The 24,850-nt window shown below is 43.4% G+C and overlaps 2 protein-coding genes across 2 annotated transcripts in view; both read left to right on the forward strand.

The window, feature by feature from the left end:
* Positions 1-820: 820 nt before the first annotated feature.
* On the forward strand, positions 821-16,456 carry slc25a36a (solute carrier family 25 member 36a). Its single transcript, XM_076021080.1, has 7 exons — positions 821-1,265; positions 3,849-4,013; positions 5,729-5,806; positions 7,589-7,689; positions 13,230-13,296; positions 13,383-13,672; positions 14,631-16,456. The coding sequence occupies exons 1-7, from the start codon at positions 1,225-1,227 to the stop codon at positions 14,822-14,824; spliced, it is 936 nt and encodes a 311-aa protein (XP_075877195.1). The 5' UTR covers positions 821-1,224; the 3' UTR covers positions 14,825-16,456.
* A 1,871-nt stretch (positions 16,457-18,327) lies between these two features.
* LOC142885010 (SPRY domain-containing SOCS box protein 4-like) overlaps positions 18,328-24,850 on the forward strand; it is a 51,375-nt gene continuing 44,852 nt past the window's right edge. Inside the window, exon 1 of the mRNA XM_076021083.1 lies at positions 18,328-18,540. The gene's annotated coding sequence lies outside the window, so the exon portion shown is untranslated. The remainder of the gene's footprint in view (positions 18,541-24,850) is intronic.

Consider the following 24,850-nt stretch of genomic DNA (forward strand, 5'->3'; position numbering starts at 1 on the left):
TTGGAAATCCTTACTTGTATGTCTGCTCACACCAATGTAAACTTTATGAATTTTTTGTACCTGCTGAAATGTTGAAATGAACTTTCATTTAGCAAATTAGAATTTATGAGGCTCTTTTTTATTTTGGTTTATTCCATGTATTTTTCAAAATGCTGTATATTGCCCTTAAAGTGCTCCACATGATAAAGCAATGTTTTTCAACCACTGTGCCGTGGCAAACTAGTCTGCAGAGATAATGTAAGGTGTGCCATGAAAATCGTCCAATTGCAATTGGTCTAAAAAAACCCCAAAACATTCCATTGTGGAGTGACTGTGCTTTAAATGTAAGCCTATTATCCTCCCTCAATTCCTCCCAGGATATCAGCTTTGTGTGCATCTAAACAGACCAAGGTTTCACACTGAGTGTGTACAAACAAATAAAGAGACTATATTGTAATTTTTAGGCTAAAAAGTGTCATTCTATAATATTTTTGGTTCGTGCAATTTTTTTTCGATGTAATAAAAATGTGCCGTAAAAATAAACCTAAGGATGTCCAGGATGACAAATACATGTTTAACCTGATATTAAAAGATGAAATACCAAAGCAAGGTAAAACAAACAAACAAACAAACAAACAAACAAACAAACAAACAAACAAACAAAAGATTCAACGCAAACACCATTCGTTCTGTGTTTTGATGCAGCGTTAATCATTTAACATCAGTGAGCATGTGAACGAGGCATGATCAAGGCGGGGTCACGTGACGTCAGTGACCAAACCAACCAATAGGAATCGCAGGGTGGGTAGCCTATCTCTAAGAGCTCTGCCTCCTTCCCTCTCAGGCTGCTGCAGCAACGATGAAATTCGAGGGTTGTCCGGGCCAAACCCGTGCCAGTGACATATAACCAGCTGCTACGGCTCAGCAGCACGTCTGTCAGACTTTGCTCTTTGACGGTCAGCATCTCCCCGCTGCGTCTGCAAAGCGAAGCCCACGGCAGGAAGGACGCCAGCAGGCTTGACGGTGGAGGGGGAGGCTCGTCGGCCCGCCGCAGTCTGAATCAGCGAAGACTCGGCCCAGCGCCGCCTCGTCATCGACAACCTTCGACCCTCGTCCACTCGACGAGCGTCCCTCCCTCCCGCAGACTCACCCCAACCCCGTGGGAGAAGGCGCCGGGAGCCGAGGCCGTGTTGGACCCAGCTCCGCAGCTGCTTCGGTGTGTGCTGCCGCCAGGCATGCTAAACCATGAGCCAGCGGGACACACTGGTTCATTTGTTCGCCGGAGGGTGAGTCCGTCTCCTGCCGTGAAAAACGTGCTGCCTATTTTTCGGTGCCGACGACATGCCGCGTCACGTTCGGCTTTGAGTAGGTCGCTAACGTTTGCTGCTCTTTTTTTTGTTTCTCCCTCGGGTGCGCGTGCAGTTGCGACACGCCTGGCAGCTGCACGCATTTCACGTGCGAGTCCAAAATACCACTCCGAGTCGCGCGCCAGCGACCCCACTATATTCACTACGCGCACATGCAAAGCAATCGCTCGCATGCGAACCACATTGGCCCCTTTTATTTATTTATTTTAGAAGTCATAGAAGTCAAGTTTTTTGGTTTCAGTTTTGTGAGCAGCACTCTGTCCGCTCACGTGAAAGGCAACGTCGATGCGTTTCCGGTTTCAATGTTGTTGACCAGGGCTGGGAAAACTTTTTGACAGGTGGCCAAGGGGTTCTGTGATTTGACAGAGCGGCCGGAGCAACAGCAGATGGATGAGATATATGATATGTACAAAACACGTGCTCTAATGTCAACTGAAAGTGAACAAAAGCAAAGTTAGAGCAACATACGTGTCTTTGAACCCTCACGGTATTTAGTGCTTTATTGAAACGATTCTTCATATTCAGAAAAAATGATAAAATGCATCTATTTTATGTCTTACCTACTAGAAATATAATTTCTACGAGTTCGGCGGGCCGAAAGCTTAACGGCCCCTGCCTGTTGTAGAGCGTTGTAATTTTAGTAGTTTTTCCAGTTTGTTGACACTGTTCTGAGGCCCGCAGAGACAAAAATAAACAACTAGTTTAGCTGTAGCTCCACGCCAGAGGGTTTACAAAATTTAAATGAATGTTGGCCTGGTTACTGCAATCACTAACCACAAAAATATACACTGCTCAGATTACACAATTGTTCCATCTATATGCAGATCTAACACTGTTCTGTGGTGTGAATCACTCTTAAACATGTGGAGAACGGCAGTACTACTGTTGCTGATGATGGTTTGCAAACTACAAACTAGGTCACGTTTTTTGCTGAACCGAGCTGCATCTCATTCAGAGTTTGGCAGCACTGGCAGCCGTACAAACTTGTCCAACAATAGAAAGGCGACTAAAGAGTTTTACAGTTTATTGCCTGCTGTGTTTAAAAATCCACCATCTTCACCGTCCCAGTGCCTTCACCTACGCAACAATTCACACTTCACCACAGTGATCGCAACACAGCTCTCCTCTCGCCAGCCTTTTAGAGAAGGTTACATATGAAGACATATTTAAACAACCAGATCAGTTTAGTCTGGCCCTGTCCACACCATAAGAAACCAGCTGAAGTCCTGCCTCAACGCAGGCCTCCTTCTCTCACTCCTGTGTTGCATGCTGCAGAGAGCAAAGGGAAAGTGGGCCAAGGGTCACTGCTGCCTCTGAGCATGAATGTGGGCTGGTCTTTTGAAAGGTAAATATAGCTGGGACTACTCAACAGGGGCTGCAGCTCCAACTATTATCCTTCAAACGCAACACATGGGACATTTTTATGCAGGCCCTTTTACCAATAAAGAGGAAGCTCACTTTTTAAGTATTGTTTTAATTTAATTGTGAGCTTCTGCTCTCATGCTACTTATAAATGGAGACAGACTCACTAGTGATTTCTGAGACCCTTGACCTAGATAACATTATGGTTTCCAGTTTGTTGAGTATTTCTTTTTTTGATTGAAGTTTTGCCAATGAGTCACTTTACGATTGAATGCATGAGGAACCAGGATCACATTTCTTCGGTTGACTTGGCATTCCTCACTGTTTAAATGTGTGAAGTTGGAACTGATTTTTATTGCCGAATGCTGTCGTCTTGCACTACCGCAACAAACCAGTTCTCTACATTTCCTACGGCCTCTTGGGTTGCGAGCACTACGTCTCTTTTGAGCAAACAAGTACATAACAGATGCAATGTAACTATCGCTGTGGACAGCGTCAAGTGACAAAGTGCATCATAATTCAGCCAAGGAATGTCCTGTTTTTTCCCTTTTGAGTTACAATTTGGGCTGCCATTTTAGCTTGCTGTGCCAGTGTTGGCAGAGAGATTTGCATGCACTGAAATGATCGCAATGCTGGTCCAACCAGTTAACATGGAGAACTTCATATCACTTTTCACTCTTGATGTTATTAAATGCTGCAAAGCAAACATTGAGAAACGGCTTTGCATGTTTCAAGGAGTTAGGTTTGCTACTGGGCCGTTGTTGGTTTGAGTTGCTTGAAGCTGCGTGCAGTGTGATCAAACTAGTCGCGGCTTCCACATTGTCTCCGCCAGCATTTGGCACATGGTCGTGCCAGGTCACAGTGTCTTGATGCCAGTTTGCTGTGTTAGCATTTTGGCACAAGAAAGACAGTTGGATTGTGTTGGAACAATTTGCTTGTCAGTTTCACAAGATCCCCTGAAGGGAATAATAGACGGCCACAAGCTCCATGTGACGTTACTCAGATGAGTCATCAGAATCTTGCTTGTGTTTTGTGAGTTCTGCAGAAGTGCAAGTGCTTTTCTCTTCTCGCCATGTTCATGTGCTTTTCTTTGTCCACCCTCTTCCTTTGGTCTTTATCTCCCAACTCACCCCCTCTCAGATGTGGAGGCACTGTGGGAGCCATTTTGACCTGTCCTCTGGAAGTGGTGAAGACGAGACTGCAGTCTTCTTCCATCACCCTCTACATCTCTGAAGTCCAGCTCAGCACTGTGAATGGAGCCAGTGTGGCCCGTGTGGCCCCACCTGGTCCTCTACATTGTCTCAAGTAAGATCTCTGGAAATATGAACTTCACTTTGTGAAAAAAAATGACCTACAGATCTTTTTTTTTATTGTTATTATTATGACTAGCAAAACTTTTCATTTGCTGCACTTCTTTCTGACCCTTACAAACCCCTCAGTAAATATGCATTTTTTCCCACTTTATTTCTTCTTTTTATTTGGTAGCAGAAGAATGGGAAGCAAGAGTCTTAAGTGGAATACAAAGTAATAGTTATTATTATTATTATTATTATTATTATTGTTAATAATTATTATTAAATTAGAATTGTTGGTTGATATCTTTCTCTAGAGAGAAAAATGACTTTGAAACACTGGTAGTTTATGTTTGATATATTGATTAGGTCATTGATTTGAGCTCATCTAAGTCCTTGTACCAAAGTGAATGTCATTTCTAGTATTATCCTTGGAAGAGAATGCTGTTGGCAGAGAATAGACGCTGCTGTTACGACATGTAGGGCAAACCAGGGCGGAAGAGAACAGCACACAGACAAGGAAAGAAAAAAGTGGGTCAGCATTGCAGAGAGGCGCAGACATCTCTCCACTTTAGAACCAAGTGCGTCACTTTAAAACCTGATCCGTTCCATCTATTCTTTACGCACTGTTAGATGCTGCCTGTCATGTTTTCAGTGAGAAGTAGATTTCTGCCCGGACCTAAAGATGCTACCAACACGGACAACAAAACAAGGCAATTCCTGTCTCGTCTTTTGGCCTCTGTGTCAGGTGTAGGAGGACTTGGTGACGGACCTCTATTGGAATTAGGGTACCGAGGTAGATTAGAAATCTAGTGAGGATCTTTGAAATGGGGTTGAAAAAAACAACCCAGACACGTGTGCAGTGATAACGCTACCATAAACAGCGATAAAGCAAGGACATGCGTGCCGTTTGATTTATTTTGGGTGTCTCGGTTTGTCAAACACGACCTGGTGTGTAATGCCAAGCTGTGTTGAGTGTCCGGGCCTGGCAGGTCACTCAAAAAGTGAAGCTGACCTCTGGCGACCTTCTTTGCCAGTAAATTTAGCAGCAGATGTGGAGGCTTTCTTTGCTAAATGAAGCAGAGTGTCGGGTTTCAAACAGCCGCAGTGTGTTGCATGATTTTATGGCCCATTCTGACACGCTGTCCAAATATTAACGGGTCAGTCCTGAATTTTATGTAATGGTACCTCTGTAAAGGCATTTCTGAATACAACATTACAAGTGTTATTACATGTTCGCAATGTGTTTTTGCTTTCTTATCCAGTTAATGCTGTTGCACGTTTTGTGAATGTGGCTGTTTTTGGAGAGAATGTCGTAGTTGTGCAGTGTGCACACAGTAGACTGTCATTGGCCTTTCAGTCAGGGATTGTTACCTTGCATTCAACAATCACATTACCCACATTTTAGGAACAAACTAGAACGACTGCTTGCTTTTGTTTTTCTTACTTTTGCAAGATGTTGAATAAAATAAATGTTTTCCTGCTATCACCTTTGATGTATTTGTTCCATCTTTTATTGGGTGTCCCACAAGGGTTGGAATTTCTTTTTTGTCATTATTTTAACCTCATTTCATGAGAGAACAGGAATAAACACAATTTTATTAGAAAATCCTTTTAGACAATTTCATTAGAGCCAATGATAAACAAAACCCCCCTTTTTTTTTTTTTTTTTTTTCCTAAGCCAATGACCTAATTGTGTATCTTAAGTGAAATGCTCTCTGTGCACAGGCTGATCCTGGAGAGAGAGGGGCCCCGCTCACTCTTCAGAGGCCTGGGACCAAACCTCGTCGGTGTGGCACCTTCCAGGTATTTTTTTTTCCACTCTCGCTGAAACTCAAATTCCAGTGTCTCATTCACGGACTCCCATTTTTAGCTCCCAACTTGACCAGCAATGATCAGATAACAGAACTGCGAGACACGTGGATGCTTTTGAAGAACGCTGTGCTTTTTTTTTTTTTTATCCTCATGGGTTCCATTTGGGAGCGGCGCTGATGCTGTTACTCTCACCTGCATGGTTGTTATCCATCCGGTCACATTTCTATAACCTTGCTGAAAGCTACATCTCAACCCAAACATCTGGCTGTATGCAGCTGTCAGTCACTCACCATGTGACCCTTGTTGTCTCTTGTTATAATGGTGGGGTTGTTATCTTGAGCCTCGTGCGTTTGTGCTCGTGCCGCTGCGTGGATGTGATTGTCGTCGCTGACCTCTCTGCTGCAGCATCACATGAGCATGATTGTCCTCCCCATGTTGATTTCTTTCATTTCCTGTCTGTGCATCGCGGTCGTCCGCTCTATCCTCGTGAAAGGTTTACATATTCAGTATCGTGTGCAGTCCTGTTCCTAACCAGCCTAGGCTGCCTCCTCCTGTTTGGCTCAGACTGTGTGTGTGTGTGAGTTCATGTGTCCTGTAGGCTTGTAGCGCAGCTGTGGAAGCATCAGTCTGTTCTCTCTCCATGACAGCTAGAGGACACCCAGCTATAGGAAAATGTTGTTACGTAAGAAGCAGCAGATGACGCTGTTCCTCATGTCTTCAGTGCTGTTGAAGTTATTTTTTTAACTGTTGCTGCTGGAAGGCATGCGCTTATGGCCTAACCCCTGTGAAAAATAGCTTCTTCTTCTACAGTATTTTTTGCATCTTTTTCACCTGGTGTAGTTTGCCCTGAATAATGCTTAAACTGGCAGCCTGACATGGTTATTGATTAACAAGCTGGAATTAAGCCTGTTTTATTGCTGACACGATGGAAGACTCTGACTCTGGCAACCCCAGATGCAGTTCCGCTCCATTTAATGACACATTGATTAAGATAAAGTTTAAGCTTGTGATGCTGTATAATTAAGTTGATTAAACAGATTCATTACTCCGTAACTACAGGAACAGTTCAGCGTTGCTGGGCGACAGAGTTATTGTGTCTTGGTGGAATTTGGTAACAGTTCTCTGATGCTGCTTTAAAAATGGATAATAGTCCACATGCTAATGAGAGCCTCCTGTACCTGTTAGCAGACACACGAGTAACACAGTGCACAAGTACAGGCAGAGCATCTTTCACCATTAGCGTGAACTCAGTAGGTGCGACGGATGCTCTGCGCCTTGTCCATTCAGCTGTATGTGCACTGCACATGTGCAGGAGGACTGTCAACGTGTGCTTTTAGCTAAGCGTGAGGATTGATGGGTGTGTCCGCCAGGTTTAATTCCACTCAGCGGAAGTATCAAATAAATCCTGTGATTATTATTACTATTTTTTTTTTTTATGAGTGAGCAGCAGCTTAAATAACGGGAGATAAATCTGCTACACACACGTTCAGATGGATAAAAATGGCTCAGGCTGAGTGCCACTAAACTCCCCATGTGCTAATGTATCACTTATACACTTATGCATGTTGTTTTATTTTCATTATGTTTTATTTTCAATAATATTTAAATGAATGGAATGTATTCATAATGAAAATTGTCAGATGTAAAGTCACATTTTCTGACAGTGTTAGTTGAGGTAAAAAAAGTGTTTTTTGTTTTTTTTCTTTGCCATGGCTCAGGCCAGACCAGCAAGTAAAGTCATTCCTTTAAACTCCTGACTCTGCTCCTTCTAAGGGCCATCTATTTTGCGGCCTACTCAACAGCCAAGGAGAAGCTGAATGGCGTCCTGGAGCCAGACTCCACGCAGGTGCACATGATCTCGGCTGGGATGGCAGGTAATGAATGACCTGTCCCTCTCCTCTTCCTCTTCCTCCTCCTCTTCCTCCTCCTCCTCTCGTCTGTCTGTCTCTCTGTCTGTTAAACCTTCCTGTTGGTCTGTTTGTCCGTCTGTCAGTCTGAATAACGTATGAATCACTTTTGGCTTTTTATTTAAATCTACAACAAAGGTCTTCCAGCAATTTTCACCCCCCCATTATTGTCTTTGATAACAATTTTAAAACCCCTCTTCATTTTTGTTACCCCCCTCCTTCAATATACATGTGTAGGGTAGTCACACGTTTAAATCTTGTGAACGCTGAACGCTTGCTAAAGTAGTTATTCTGTAAGTCCTCCTGACGTACCTGTTTCATGTCTACAACATATCAAAATGTTTTTTAGAAAGCACAATTTGAGACTCTTTGGATCAAAAATCAGCCTCACTGTTTTTATTGTAAAGAATCAGTAGCTTCAAAGCTTCTGAAGCCTCCTACAAAAACACCTTTCTCTTTTCTGCCCATGGTGGTCTTGCTTGCCAGCTCACTTGACAACAACAAGATAAATCCTTTTCTGACGAGACTTTAATGAAATTAAAACAAGAGAGTTCCATCTACAAGACAATTTCTAACAATCACGTTTCAGTTTTGGCACCTATACAATGTCTGAGTTCACCTGTTTGGAACCAAGAAGAAATCTAATTGGTCCTCAAAGTTTGGGTTGTGCTTTCCTCCTCTCCTCGCCCTCTCCCCCTTTTTGTACTCCATTATTTTTTCTTCCCCTTACTTCCCCCGTTTTATTTGACTCTATATTTTTATTTATATATTTATATTCTATCGTATTCGAGTCCTCCCCGGAGGACTCTGTAAATAATTTAACATCCCAGTTGTCACTTAAACAGTGTGGTCTGGGCCCCCTTCTTTGCTCTGTGCATAGAGGAGAGAGCACTGCCCCCAAAGGTCAAGCGGGGCCCCTGGCACTCAGGCGGACACGTCAGGTAGCACCCCATCTCTTTACACTGGTATGATATCAAAAGCAAAGCAAAGCAAACGTCATAGTCCATTTCATTATGACTTCGAGAGACGCAACACTGACTACTCTTCTGTTATGTCAGCGTAGCCATTGGCAGGGTTTACTGCCGGTTTGCACTTGGAGCTCCCTGATAGAGGCTCTCTGTTACTGCAGAGCCCTCCCGCTTCGTCTGAAGCCAAGAAATGCTAGCCTTGTCACTGCCACAGAAGGTTGCAATTGATGTTTGTCTTGTCACGATCCATCAGAACCATCAGTCCGTCCTTCAGACAGCTGGCCACCGGCCCCCTCGTGCAGGGTAGCTCCCGAGGAAGGTCTCCTCGAGTGCGTGACCTCGGGAGCACCGTCACGAGCAAACAAATATACACATTAATGTAAACAAACCTAATCTTATCTTTAGGTTGGTTGCCTTTGGCCCCTGTAATGATTGACAGGTTGACATCTGTGCAGTCAGTGCATGTGCTATTTCCCAGACAGATTAACCTGAAGGAAAAAAATAGACATGTTTGTTGGTTGTGTATTGCCTCTCATCTCATCCCTTTCATCCAACCTATTTTTGTAAATTTGCTGCTGTTCGTGTATTTCCTGGTATGCATGGCGGGCAGCCTGAGACCTGGTGAAAGGAAGCTGGTCTGACTGTGTCTCTCAATCCTCTCCCAGTGGTAAATCTAAAGCCTGCCGGCCTCCTGTGAAAGTAGGACAAACTCCGGCATAGAAATAATATGAGGATTATGCGTCTGGGGAAGCATTACAAAGCACCGTGTGCTGCAGCAGCAGCAGCGTGCCCTGACGCAAATTCATATAGTCACATTTGGAGGCTGTGCTTCTAACTTGATACGCAGCAAAGCTGTGGGTTCATCATTTCGAAAATTAACTTCTTCCTCAGACTGGAGACTTGATGAGGCTACTGATGCTGGAGACAATCAGTGAGCCTTAATGTTTTTTGAAGTAATGCAGGAAAGAGGCTCCAACTTGATTTGAGCTGATAATTTCTGCCTTATAGTAAAGCTCCTCTTCCAGTAAGGCTTCTGTTAGTGCTATTGCACAGTGGTTTGGGTTGCATTGAGGCCTCACCTGTGTTGCTAATGGTACAATTCATCTTCATGTTGGTTTGGTCTAGCACAAAAATAGCAAACTTTGATAATTAAGAAATATCTACTGAAAGCTACTGCAGCGGTTAACTGAGTTATTATTGTTACCTCTGTGTATTATTATTGATTTTATATATATATATATATATATATATATATATATATGTATATATATCTATCTCTGGAATATGTATTCTTGGAAAGTTGTGTTCGCTTTCCCAGCCTGAACCCTAACCTGACAAACTGACTGCAGTAAGTTCAGAGTTCACCGCAAACATTGAGGTTCGGCATTGAACAGTCAGTCAGTGTTTGACATTGAGGAGAGTTTACCTCACAACTCCTCCAGGAGGTGTTTGATCTGTTTTTCCAGAAATGGGTCGGCTCCCTAGAAACTCTCCTGCTGCAGTTAGGAGAGGTTTTTGTCTTTTTGTTGTCGTTTCATTTCATCCCAGTTTAGTCCAGAGACTTTGTTGAGTCACACTCCCTCTGTGGTCACTCCTCTTGTCATCCCATGCCCACACAGCGCACTCCTCATCCTCCCATCACTGTCATCCTTCGCCTTCACGTCTGTCACACTCTAAGACAAGGTTAGCATTTCTCTCCCTGTCCCTTTGGAGCTGCCACCCGCTTTGAGTCAGCGTTAAATTCCTCACATGTACATCAAGGGCACAAAATGTTGTGACGATGACACAACCAGTGCCTTTGTGTCAGTTTTTGCACCTCACTCCGGTGACACCAAGCCGGTAGCTGGGATTGGATTGTCTTCTGAGATCTAATAGGAAAGGTAAAGTGTTAATTAATTAACAATATTAACCATGATATGCTTTTATATACACATATATAAAAAATAAAGTATGAATTTCCGTGGTTGGGATGGAGTTTGGGGGAAGATGTGAGGAAGGGTCTGTGCAGCCCCTCTCATCTCTTCTCCAACAGTTGAGTGGCGGGGTGGTGGGTGGGGCCGGGGCTGGTTGCTTGCTTGCTTGGAGGGTTTTGGGGGTGGATGGGACTGCTGCTTGTGTGTGATTGTGGTACAGAACAGGCTGTGTCTATTTTAGGGCTTTACTCTAACGCTCTCACCTCTGCGTGGTTGGGTGGGAGACCCCCGCCAACTGTGCCCCCCATATCTGCAGGCTACTAGCTGCAGCGGGGAGGAGCTGGAGGAGCTTTGCCCCTCCCTCGTGAGTACACGCCAGAGACGCTACTTCCTTCCTCTTCCCTCTTTTTTTTTTTTTTTGCTCTCCTACTCTCTTTCTTCCTCTCTTTTGTCAGAGCTGTGTCAGCCTCTCTTCTTCATGCACTCGCCGTCGGGCCGTCGGGCTGTGTTGCTCTGATACACTAGATGTGACAACAGGTCTGTTTGTTGCCATCATCCAAGATGTTTGTTTATTTATTTATTTTTTATTTCAACTGCAAAATGGCCAAGGGTTCTTTTTTTTTATTCCTACATGTCACATCACTTGTATCAGAAACTTTAATTAGAAGCTTTGTGTCATTTTTCCAATGATGCAAAGTTCCTCGAGACTTAGAGCCACATCCCACATGTCAAATTTTAACAACAGTGTATGTTACGCTAGGTGTCTGTTCAAACAATCATTCAACACTAATAACTCAAACCAGCTTGTGTACACATTTAAATCTGCTCCATGTGTAGTGGGGAAGTGTGTTTAAGGCGTTCATTTCTGACTGTCTTAACCTGAGCGAGTGCTGAAAGCTCAGACATGACATGAAAACAAGACAAGGTCTCTACTGTCTGCAAGTGATGACTGCACTACACCTCACCTGAGAGGTTGTTTTTTTGCTCAATAATTGAACAAACTCCTGTTCACCTGTTTTATTTCTGTCTCTGTGCTTTATTAGATCTACTAGTTGGACCAGTAGCGTTTTTTTAGGTGTCTAACCACTGTATGTTTTTTTTGTTTCTTTTAAATCACAGATTAGATATTGATGTGTTTATCTACTGAAGGAATACATGACTAAAATAAGAGCAGCCATACCAAGCCTACTGTGCAAACTGCATTTTTTATTATTTTTTATTTTTTGTTAGGATGGTAACAAGTCCATCACAAGGCAAATTAAAACACTAAAGACAGAAGTGCCTGTGTGCATCTTCAGAACGGATCCTGTTTTTTCATGTATGAAATTTTTATTATAAGCCCAAAGGTCCTTACATACCGGGCAAAAGACGAAGCGACGTGAATAAGCGACGTGAAAAGACCAGTGTTACGCTGCCGACTTTTTTTTTTTTCTATACACACCAAGCGTGACGTGAATATGCGTCTGAAATTCGCTAAGCGACTGAAGTTTGGGGCTCAGGAGAAACAATGGAGTCGACTGCATCCTCAAGTGAAGTATTTGGGTTCACCTGATATTGTTCTTCAGAGAGGTGTTGCAGCCGTTGAATTAATGACTTTCGTATGCCGACTACCTTAGTTTATAGTGGACATGTGTTTTCTGCTTATTGTATTGCTAAAATGATTATACTATATTATTATTATTTGTTTTTTGTGTCTTGAGAGGGCGTGTTGTGTGCGTCAGTTGGATATGTAGGTCAGGTCAATACGCGGCGGCGCAGGTGGAAGATGAAGAAGAAGCGGCGATAATAAACCGTTTTCTGACCACATTTAAGTTCCTGTTGCCATAAAATATTTCTTCATTTTTCCTTTGGATGTTTTTATCATTTAGACAGCTTTTCTGAACAGATTTAAACCAAAGAATAAAATATATGAGAAGTTTTGTTTTATGTGCGTAAAAAGAAACACTGCCTTCTACACCACGGCTTTTACAAAAAAATAAAATAAAATAACGACACAAGAGGAGATGGGTGAGTTCAACACGACCATCCAGGAGCTTAAATTTGACCCGGTGAAATTTGACCAGAAGTTCAAAATGTCTGCCTTTTCGCTCTGCGATCATTCGCTGCCGGTGTGCACGGTGCCATTGACTTCAATATGTTTTAAAATAGCGCAAATTATTCGCCCGAGCGAATTCGCTCCCGGTGTGTAAGGACCTTAAGAGCTCTTATTAGCATTTCAGCAGAAAATGAAGGCAGTCAAATGAAAGTACAACTGAGCTGCACTCTGTGGCCCTGCTCGTCCTCTCCCCGCTCTTCACTGTTAGATATTCGGAGCACGCACAGCCGCTGCCTGCACTCAAGTTAGTCGAAACACTTGAGCGGGAGTCGCTGTTTTTGCACATTTTATGTGTCTGCTGCATTTCAAGATCAACATTTTCATCACACTTTTTGTGGAGCACAGTTTTTAACCAGCGTAACTCCCTCAGATTTTGGCTCCAACCAGCCAAGCAGCCGAGCAGTAGTCCTGTGAGCCTTTTTAGTGAATTGCTTTCTCACTGCCATAACGTAGACTTAGGTGATTTCAGATTTGTCTTCTCCCAAATGCCTCTGCGTCTGTCTGAACCTCTTGTCCTCCTGAATTTCCCAGGGTTCACAGCCATCACAGCCACCAATCCCATCTGGCTGATCAAGACCCGTCTGCAGCTGGAGACCAGGTGAGGAACCTCCCACCGTCCCACGTGCGATGCACTCGACGGTGTGCGTCATTTGCTGACGCCACAATTGCAACTTTTCCCTCCAGAAACCGGGGCGAGCGGCGGATGAACGCATTCGAGTGCGTGCGTCGAGTCTACCAGATGGACGGACTGCGAGGCTTCTACAGAGGGATGTCGGCCTCGTACGCCGGCATCTCCGAGACCGTCATCCACTTTGTGATCTACGAGAGCATCAAGCGCAAGCTGCTGGAGTCTAAAGTGCGCGCCAGCATGGACGAAGACGAAGAGGTGGTCAGAGACGCCTCAGACTTTGTGGGCATGATGCTGGCGGCGGCCACCTCCAAGACGTGTGCCACCTCCATCGCCTATCCTCACGGTAACTGTTGCCTTCGGAGCCACTGTAGAATAACACAGACCAGTCAAAGGTTGACTCAAACCACCACTAAAACCAAACAACATGGTGGCAGAAAAGATCAGTTTCGGTCTGTCTCGCCACATCCGTGTGAACTCGCTCTTGTTCCTCCAACACAATCCAATCGCTGTATCCACTGTAGAAGAGTTCAGTTGAGTCCACTAGACTGGTTTTGCTGTTTCGCCTCTCAAGAGGCTTCTTGACTTCAGAAAAAGAGGTCAGAGAGTGCTGTGTATACAACTGCCACCTTTCACAGGCAGCCTCATTGGGGCGTGAGAGTAACGACTCACATAGGTTTCACCCTCTTGGCATATCACACCTTTGCCAATAGGAGGGACCAACAGTCAGAGTTTCCCAACTTGTGGGCTGCAGAACTGTTTGGATTGGGTCGTGGCTGCGTGGGCAGTTTATTTTTTTTTAAAGGGATTTTTAAAATATATGTATTTATAGAAAAAAAATTGGCCATTTATTTTTTGGCAGGTCACACAAATCCATACTTTTCTCAATAATTTATTTACAAGACATGATAGGAAGTTGGCTAGCACTTTTACTTTTGTAAAATAAATTTGAGTGCTGACGAGCTGCGCAACTTCATGATAAGGGGAAAAAAGGGGTCGTGAGACTCCACCAGTGAAACCTCTGCTTTAAGTCCAACTTTTACCACCTCTTTTTAACCTTTATTATTAGAAAAGAAGATTTTGGATTAGAGGCAAAACGTCTTCAAGATAGTAAAACCAGTCCTGTAGCCTCAGCTTAACCCTTCTACACTTCTACACACTATCCACTATCTGCTGTTTTTATCAGTTGTATAACAGAAGATTCTCCAGGCTGACAAAGATTCTTTATCAAGCAGCTGATATGTGTTGGATCTGGGTTGTCGGCCATTACACGTGCTGACCTCGCTCTACTTCTCCAATTGCAGAGGTGATCCGCACACGGCTACGAGAGGAGGGCAGCAGGTACCGCTCCTTCTTCCACACACTACTGACAGTCCCCAGAGAGGAGGGCTACCGGGCGCTGTACCGCGGCCTCACCACCCACCTGGTCAGGCAGATCCCCAACACCGCCATCATGATGTGCACCTACGAGGTGGTGGTCTACCTGCTCGGCCGTTAGCTCACCCCGCGCTCCTCCAGCCGTGGTTTGGTTTGTTTGTTGTTTTCAAATGAGAGGAAGATGCTTCATGGCCGAGATGCAGGCGGACAAAACGTGAAAGAAGATGACCAAAAAAAGAAAAAGGACAAGCTGTAGCTGGCCATCCGCCCATCCTCATCCATCCTTCGTCTGCCAACAGGGAGCCACCCAGCCGAGTTTGGGTCAGAGGTGGGACGACGCAGCTAAACAAGTGCTCACATTCATAGCGGCGACTGACTCCATCTCTTAGTATGTTGAGTTTTTTCTTAGGATGGAAGAGGTGGTGATGTCTGGCACTTAAAGGAGAAGGAGAAGCAGGAGTTTAAGCACAATTCAGTTGCCTTAACAGAGAGGATTTTTGTTGTTCTTGAATGTTTTCCATTGTTTTTTTTCTTTGGCTTTAGAGGAAAATCAGCTTTACTCTCTCACAGGTATTACCTGCAGGTACCTCACGTACAGTGCGATTAGGATAAACCTCAAACAACCAGGGGGATGTGTGAACGTGCCAAGACTGAGATATATTTTAAAAAGAAAAACAACAGCTTGGCCAATCTTGAAGATACATTTCTCTGGATTTATTTTAATTCTTTTCGGTTCTGTCACATCACATTTTTGAATAATAAGTGTGATAGAGATACTACCTATCTTTTTGCACTGCCTCAAGCATTCCCCTCTGAAAACAGTCGTCAACAGCTCACACACACTTACACAGACACACACACACACACACACACACACACAGACTGACATACGTACCCAGTGACGAGCCTGCGATGGCCTCTCGATCAATCAATCATTCATACGCACCAGGACGTAGCCTGTGTCCGTGCTGAGCAGGCTGTGGTCCTCCTGTGACTCAGTGATGCAGTTTTTTGCTTGTCACTACTGTGTGTGTGTGTGTGTGTGTGTGTGTGTGTGTGTGTGTGTGTGTGTGTGTGTGTGTGTGTGTGTGTGTGTGTGTGTGTGTGTGTGTGTGTGTGTGTGTGTGTGTGTGTGTGTGTGTGTGTGTGTGTGAGAGACCGTGCTACACTGATAAATGAGTGTTGAGTGCATTTGCAGCCCTGCTTGGCTGAATCATTGAATTAAAACGTCCCCCACATTTTCCTTCCCCTAATGGTTCATGTGGCAGGGCGCTGCAGTAGGTCGGCAGTGCGGTCAAGCTGCTGAACCTCACCGCAGCTCCTGTCCTCCAGTGGCTTCCAACTGACCTGATGACATGCACTTTTGTGGCCTTCGATGGCTTGTGCTTTGCATTTCTTTTTGTGCGCACAGTTTTAACTTGTTTGACGCAAAAGAAGGAAAAAAGTATTAATACTGTATATCATAATGGTATTTTGCGCAACAGTTCTTATAGCAGATGTATTGTACAGTTTAGACTTTTCAGTAGTTTTGTGAATGACGTTTAAAATGTGTGTGTACATAATACAGATAACGGATACTGTATATTCATATCGTTTGATGTTTGTTGTTGATGCAGATGTATCTTCATGCTGTAGTATGCATTTGCATTTTATTGCATTTGCTTTTTTTGTGCAATTTAACCTTTGTTTTGATGGATGTATATTAATATTGCCTGTTTTTTATTTTGTTTTTCAGGGTTTACATATTTCCTGATTATTTTTTTCTCTCGCAAAAGATTTGAATGTTGAAAATTGCAGAACACAACAGAACATGGAGCAGTCAGTCAGGGCTTTAATTGGCCTATCTGCTATCCAAATTGTTGATAAAGTACGTATAATTCTGTTGACTTATCTTTTAGCAGCTCTTAAATGGCAACTTTTAACGTGCAGTATTGGTAATAACATTAGAAAACGAGTGGCCTTGCTAACATCTAGTGTGCAATTTTTCACATTGAAATAATCTGCAACCTTTCAATCTGTTAGAAGTATGAATTTAATGGTTCTATTTACATTCATAGACTAAGCACCTGGTGTTATATCATCTAATGGCATTATTTGTTCTTAGACATTGCCTAGCCCATAACTGTAGTCAGTTTTAAAGATTCAAATTAATTTAAATATATCTAACATACAATTTGCTGTGAACCGGTAACGGCTTTTTTCGGCCTCTTGCATGAATGCACAAGGGTATTACAAGGTATGATTACCAGGTGTGACATGAGCATTACGAAATTGTTACAACTGCATTGTTTTTATTTTCTTCAATTCAGTGTCAGTATGCAATTCAGCATTATCAACTTTGGACAGGACGCAGCCTCTTTAAGGGGGTAATAGGCCCTTGGACTACGGTTTATGTTGTACTCAATGTTGTACATTGTCTATTTCTGTTTTTTAACAAATAAAATTAAAAGTTAAAATAAGACGAGAACAGCTTGTTTTTAATCGTATTTTTTTTTTCTTTTCTTCAAAATTCAACGATTCAATCAAATTGAAAGGAGGTCATTGTACTCATCGAAGTCCCCCGCTAGAGGGTGCCAACTATTTCTTAACAGATTCATACAATCGCAAGTTAAATGTGGCCAAATTTAAAAACTGGGCTTCTATGGCACACACGAGAGACCACATACATTTACACCTTAACCGGTCTGGACACTTGGTTTTCAATTCCTTTGCTTTCCCTTCCTTATATTATTAACAAAAGGATGAATCAATAAGTGTGGAGGATGCGGATGCTGAAATAATCCATCCAAACGTGTTATTTTCTATTTTAAAATGACCACGGACCTTTGTATTGATTAACTGGTGCAGCCATGTTGCTTACACAGCACTAAGTGTCCCTGCTAACGTTCGATGCACATTATGGTGCGACCTCAATTTGAGCAAAAACAAACAAACAAACAAACAAACAACAACAACAAAGAAAAACACCAATTGTGATTTCACAGCAGTAGGACTCCGCTCATCTGGAAGTGTCTCATCACTTCACGACTCGCTCGTTTGTTGTAACAATATTCAGCCATAATACACAAGATTCCAAACGGCAGGAAAATAAAGCGTGGATATGTTGGAACATTCAGGTGCTGTAGGAATCAGGGCAATTCATTTCGTTAATGCCGTCTTATTACTGACCGCAGAGTAAATGGTTTTCAAAGTTAATCAGAAATCAACATATGTTTGTCAATATTCAGACTTTCAAACGAGGATTAAAAATCATGAAAGCATAAAGAGATGTGCACATTGTATGTTAGGGATTATTTTTTAGAAAATCAAATATCGCGAGAAGAAGTTATTGAAGTTATTGAGTCAGTGTGGCTCTTTCTCCCAGCAATAAACCACTTAATAATACAAACTAAAATTCTAACATCCATCAAAAGATTGTCTTTGTTTCGTCATATTCAAAAAATATCCTCAAGATTTGAGCTATTTTGGTGTAGTTGTCTAATTTTAACTAAAATTGTGATCAGACATTGAATGCACCGTTCTGGACTGAACCAATCATTCGAGAGCTTTAAGGTGCGTGGTTTCGGGAACGACCAATCAGCGTCGGCGTTGCGAAGTCGATGGAATCCCGATACAAGGCAGCTGCTGGCCGCCTGGATGCGCTGAGCTGCTGCCTGCCGCTGCACAGCGCAACAAAGAAGGAACCGCAGCGGCGGAGAGACACATGTAGCGACGCTGGAATATTAGCGGCTGTTTCCAGCGGAGAAGAAGACACGGAACTCCGGGTCCTCCTCCGCTTCTCATGTGGAGAATCGCTCGGAATCAAAGTGACGCCTGGCGGCGGGGAATTTCTGCCCTGTAAGTGTTTCTGTGTTTACACTGGAGAAACTGAGCGCCGCTACCTGGTGATGTTTACTTTCCTTTGAAACACGCGGCTGGTGTCTGGATCACATCGCTGTTGTTATTGAAATCTTGAGCTTTTGAATCTTCGGTGTGAGACGCTATTTTATGTGCTTTTGCTGTAACTTCTCGCAACAATCGCATCAGAATCACTGACACAGCATACCTGTGTGTGTGTGTGTGTGTGTGTGTGTGTGTGTGTGTGTGTGTGTGTGTGTGTGTGTGTTTTCTCTCACATTGTACTTCTGTTGCTCCACCACCTCAGTTGTCATGTTTTCTCCTACATACCAGGATGCAAAGCTTTGCTAAATCATCACCCAGCATATAATGTATGTATACTTTAATTTCAACTGGTTTGTTATAATTAACGATTAGTGGATACTTCTAATGGAATATGTCTTGTTAATGGTTCACTGTTGCTCGGCACTGAAAAACATTGATTATTTTATCTTTTTATTTAGTTATAAAAGTGTGTACATTTTTGCGTTGAACCGCAAAATAGACCGCACTTGTACCTCCTCGTCAGTAGGTGTCACACTCACGCTCACATCTTCATTGGCACTGGCTGGTATTGCACCAAATTATGTCTAACTGTAATGGCATTAACTCACTGAGAGCCAAATGAATGTGACAGCTAATTTATGAGATTATGAATATTACATGCATTTTTATTTTTTTTCACTGACTATTTCATCACAGTAATTTTTCCAGAAATATTTTTTAGATTTTTTTCTCCAATGGATCATTTGGTTGCCTGTATTACAGAGACATTGCCTGGATTGGATTTCTCTGTGTTCTGACAGTTGAAATAATCAGTTGCTTTTGTGGCAACACCTCACAGATTGAAAGGCTGCGACGGGTCAGAGGGCAAGGACGAGGAACATGAGAACAGGTGGTCAAGGGGGCAGCGGAGTGAGGAGAGGAGAGCTGGATGGATGAGAAGAAAGAAAGCATGGATAAGAGGACGACGAGGAGAACAGTGGTAGGGAGAGAAAGATTTAAGAAAAATGAAGAGTGGCAGCAGGAGCCAGTAAACGGCAAGTTCTCCGTCACGTGTGACAGGTGACGTGTTGTTTTACTCGGCGTGCCAGCAGGTAATAGATGGGCTGGGTGATCTTCCCGGTGATGGATGAGCTGTCAGATACGGGAGGAGGGTTGCGGGTTGGAATGGAGAGATGGATCAGGAAAGGAAGGAAGGAAAGAGCAATTGTGATGTCGACAACGGTTCATTCATCTGTCGCAACTGGCCAGTTGTTCGCTGCAAAACTGTTGTTAACTCACCTTTCTCCTCACGCTAACTCCGAAAACCACCCACATTTTTTTTCTCTTCTTTTCTCACAGCTTCTTCTTCCCTCTCACCTCTTTGACACAGTTAATGGTTCCTGTCTCTTCATGTCGTTTTGTTCCACTTTTTGTGCTGACGCCTGGACTGCAGCTGTAACTTCCCTCGGGGCTGTAAATGTAAAATTTCCAAAGCTTTCAGCACTCTAATACGACAGGTATCTTTTTTTTTTTTTTTTTTTTTTAGCTTATCTGAGCATTTTTTTTTTTTAATCGTAAAACACACATTTCCCCCCTAAAACGTGGCCCTTTTCTGGTCATGTTGTACATTCTTTGCATATTTTTCTCTTAATCGGTTTTCTTTCTGTCTTTACTTCATGCTCAGTGCTCCCCTTCTTTTTTCTTTAAAAAAAAAAAAAAACCCAGTTGCTCTAATCCTGCCACAGGGACTAATAAGCAGCATTATGAGGCGGTGTGAGCAGAAACACAGATGGGATTCGGCTCTCAGGGTCAGATAAGGGTTTTCAAACTCTTATCACATGATGTCATTGCTATTTAAACGGGGATCGTAATGCCCGAGGTTGGGTGTAGATTAGCAAAAGCCTCACTGGACCTTCTGCATGTGTAACTCTGGAGTAATCCCCGCCCAAAACCGTGCAGCTGATGCTAGAATTCCCATTTAAAGATGTTCAAAAATCCTGTCTAGTGGCCGGTGTGTGACCACCAGGCTCATCTCGCAGTGACACGAGACAAACTGACATTTGTGCTCCTTTTAACGAGCTGCTCTCTATCAGCCATCATTATTTTTAATTGCGGCGCTTCCTCACCTCTCCCACAACGCTTGTTATGTGCCTGAGCAGAGTGCCACAGGAAGTGGGGCTCTCACAGGAAACTTAAAAGATCTGAAACCTGCAAAGCTTTAGAGAGACGGTTCCGTTTATTTTAGCACAGAGTGCAAATTGGTGCTTTCTTCCTTGCATGGAACCGAGTAGGGACCGCTGATGTTTTTCATACACATTCCGAGGAATGTCGGCGTTTGTGGAAAAATGTCCAGAGGTATTATTGTATGTTGACTTTCTTCTTCTCCACACTGAGCAGCTTGTTTTTGTGAGAGAGCAAAATGTTTTATTGATGAGAAAAATTAGAGCTACAAATTCATGGTATGCACACAAGGATATAGTTGGTGAGAGCCATGACATAACGTTGGTTTGGTTTTTGGTTTTGTTTTAGAAGTACATTATCAAAAACATACATGGCAGCACAGATGTGTGAAAATGTAAGTAGCAGTGCTTATTTTGTGGATACTTAATTTTCTAGTAATATTTAAACACAAACACATTGCAAGGCAGTTCGATTGGCACGGTGCTGATACATCTGTCTTTAACAGCTCCAGTCTGAACTGTTCTGACCTGGTCCTTGTGTTTGTCATGACCATTCAGCAGCTCTTGTTGAGAACAAGGCAGGAGCTATGGGTACTTAATTGAGTGTCAGATAATGAACTAATGAAAACGTGTTTTTTTTTAAAAAAAAGTGCACATTGTCTCCATGTATGTAAATCAGGGGTTAAAGGTCAGAAATTGGGTGAAATAAGTGAACAGCTGTGAGAGCACTCAGGAAAGAGCGTTTGGTTTCCATGTTGACCTGCGTTGTAAACATTTGTAGGCTAACATGTTGATTTTCTTTCTTGAATTCAGGCCTCACGAGTACAGTTCAGGTGTCAGCTGCTAATTACTGTATGTCAAAACACTCTCAAATATGCCTGATTAATCACTTCGCCAATTAACCAGTCAGCCGCTTAATGGCTTTTCCTCTTGTTTGCATCAGTCTCAGTGCTCAGATGTGTCGGTGCCTCCCCCAGAGAGCCGCTAGCTTGGCCATAGACGCATTGATGGATGGATGGACAGATTGAGGGATGGATGGAGGGTTATGTCCTGGTGTGGCTGCCGGTCCGTCTCTCTGTCCTTCTGTGTAACTTTCCATCCGTCCATCACGTCTCCGCTGCCCTTGGACGGCTGCGTAAAATTTATGCATCCTTGACTGGCAGATGGAGCGGGAGCGCAATTTACATTCGCCGGCCTTTTGTCAAGTCAGTCCAGGACTGCTGAGCTCACCGAAAGGCACACACGTGCACAGCCACTCACACGCACATTCAAATATGCGGATGTCACTCAGAGGAAAGATGAAAAAAGGAAAAGGGGAAAACAACAGCGTTTTCATGCGCAGGTCAACAACATTAGCTGCTGTTGAGGGTGGGCAAACAGGAAGTTGATGCTCCTCCTGCCCTTGACAGGTGCTCGCTGTCCGATTATGTCCAGGCTGGGTGCTTTTCCCAGCTGGTGACTCATGTGGGTCATCATAATGGCAGGATAACTCAAGCAGGAGCGCCATTTCCTGCCCAGTTCAATGAGACGGAGTCACACCGACGCTGCCACAGGATTTACCGCTCGCTCATTGATGCGCCAGGAGGTGGCCGCCGTTCGTCATCTGGCCGTCATCCTGTGTGACTCTCCTCAGGTTGCTTTGGCGAGGGCTGTGGCTCACAGTCACTAACTGAAGGGAAAGTCGGGCAACAGGGGGACTCGGCCGCTTTTAGTGGGCGACTGCTTATTGCAGTAAATTGTGCTCAAAGTGGCTGTATTTGACCTGTGTCTACCTGTCTTTGTCTGTGTTCTTGCTCATCTGCCCCTCGGTGCCATTAAAGCGTTCCTTTTTCATTAAGTGTGTCAGAGCTGCGTTCTTATCCGTCAATAATGGCGTGTTTCTGGATCGGCGTCCACTCAGGAGACGATCGGGTGGCTCCTCCGCCAGGACAACGTCAACACTGACTCATCCTGGAATGCAAACACTGATGTAACAGTAAGAGGGCAGGTGGCGTCAGACAGTGATGACTGAAGAGGTTTATACGTTGATATCCCTTGATAAGCCCAAACTAAGGGGAGAGACAATGGGACTTTCTGTTGGAGCCTCTCTTTGAAGGCTCGGAGCTCTTCCCCTGTATCTTCTCTGGCAGCGGCGTTTTGTAACAGGAATCCTGCCTGGCTTCTCCAACTACACTTAGGAGGCTAAAAATAGAGCAGACAGCACTCATACCACACATCATATCCGCACTAATATTAAATGATTTGTCCTCGGGCTTTAAAAGGAACGGAATGAACCCGGCGTGTGACGCTTGTAGGAGACCGAGCCAGGAGGTTAAGGTCTCATTTAGATTCCATTTTATTCTTTTGGGGTGAGCAGCAAAATATGAGCAGGTGGCACAATTACGGTTAAGTGTTTCGTTACGTCAGGTAAAATGGTTTTGTGTTGCTGCTAATTTGATTTTCAGCCCAGAGTTGGCGGAGGACATAGTGAGGGTGGATGCTGTGCAGTTACTTAATGCTTTTTGACCAGCTTACATTAGCTTAACCCAGAAAAGTGGGCATTAAACAGCCCTGCTATGACTAATAATTTGCCATTGAACATGATCTCACTACATTAACTCTCATTAACGTTCTACTCAACCATTTGGTCAAGCACATGTTGAGTTCTTGTTTCCTACTGAAAAGTTGAAACCAAATAAATACATTTTTCATAGCTTTCTTCTTAGTGTGGACTTTAAAGAGGTTAATGAACTTTTTTTAAAAACCATAACAAGAGACTTGTTGTATAGAGGGGTTTAACATTTTGGGGGGAAGGAGGGGCATATTTTAAAGCTGGCAGATCCAGAACTAGTTTGCATAGAAATGTCATAAGCAATTACGCTGCAAAACATTCAGTGGTTCCTGCGCCGCTGCTGAGAGGACTTCTCCTCATTCCACATCCAAGCAAAGAGAAATGAACGAGAGACATTTTCATCAGACCAAAATCTGGGAAACGTTGTCAACATCTATTATTTATGTGTTTTTTTGCTGACAGCACATTTTCTTTTAACTGGTGGGGTTCTACAATGAATTTGCTCAAAACTTTTGCCAAAAATGGCAATATTTCTAAATACACTTCCCACTCAGCGGTGTCTTGTCATTCTGGGAAGGTTGTCGTGCAACTCAATATTGTCATGCTGTAGATGTGAAAGTGTTTTCACAGAAGACAGAAAAATGTATTTTTCTAATTGCCAGAATAATGACAATAATACATTTTTATTTCAAGCTTGCATTTTATTGCCCCAAAATGTATCTATTTGTATTAGATGTTCTCCATTTGCTGTTTGAATTCTAAAATTAACCGGGAGGCATCTTGTGGCCGCAGCAAAACCAACACTTTACAACAACACATTATGACATTTTCACTTCTTGTACATACAGCAAGCAAAATTAAGTTAGGTTTGCCAGAACACAGGTTGGGTGCAGTTGCTGTTTTTCTTTTCTTTAGAGTAATGGGATGAAGAGCTATTCAGTTATGTTTGCTAATGGCAGCTTAGCAACTCAGTTATGGACAAAGTAGCTTAAAAGTAGATGGTCGTTAGATCACAAATGGCATCACAAGCCTTTGGAATGTCAGATGGACTGATGGGAGCATTGAATTGTGAAAGTTATTAGTGGCATCTAAAGCTCATGCGTGCAGCATCTGGTGAGGTGCGCTCCATTTTATGCTGAAGGTTATGATTTCCCAAGTTCAATTATTTTCACGCCAACGGCTTTCAACATAGCCAGGCTGAATTCTTTGAGCTCCTGCAGCTTTTTTCCGTTGCCACAGAAGTGAAACTCCAAATTGACATTCAAAGGAAGGAGACGTCGCATTTTGCCGCAGCCAAAAGGCTGATAAAGGGCGAGAAATGGAGCTCGTCTACGGTGTCTGAGCAGTTTTAACGGCTTGCCACTTTAAAAAAAAAGAAAAAAAAGAAAAAAAAAGCAGCCAGGGAGTGATTCTTATTTGGCACGCGCTCCCACAGGCTCGGAGCTGTGACGAGCTCGAGCATCCGACCTCGACGCCGACCGCTCGACCTTGTCCGCCTGTCCAGTTGACTTTAAGGACGGTGGAGGCAGAGACGCAGGCTGCTGTCTCTCCTCTC

Source organism: Nelusetta ayraudi, unplaced genomic scaffold, assembly GCF_046127955.1.
Source record: "Nelusetta ayraudi isolate G7.1 ecotype Tasmania unplaced genomic scaffold, CSIRO-AGI_Nayr_v1 ptg000011l, whole genome shotgun sequence".
In the NCBI taxonomy this organism is placed as follows: Eukaryota; Metazoa; Chordata; class Actinopteri; order Tetraodontiformes; family Monacanthidae; genus Nelusetta; species Nelusetta ayraudi.

Bases quoted from the DNA above. Each gene is read 5' to 3' on its own strand.
- slc25a36a (XM_076021080.1), top strand. From the start codon at position 1,225: ATGAGCCAGCGGGACACACTGGTTCATTTGTTCGCCGGAGG. The intron at 1,266-3,848 runs GTGAGTCCGTCT...ACCCCCTCTCAG, and splicing joins GTTCATTTGTTCGCCGGAGG to ATGTGGAGGCACTGTGGGAG. The intron at 5,807-7,588 runs GTATTTTTTTTT...GCTCCTTCTAAG, and splicing joins GTCGGTGTGGCACCTTCCAG to GGCCATCTATTTTGCGGCCT.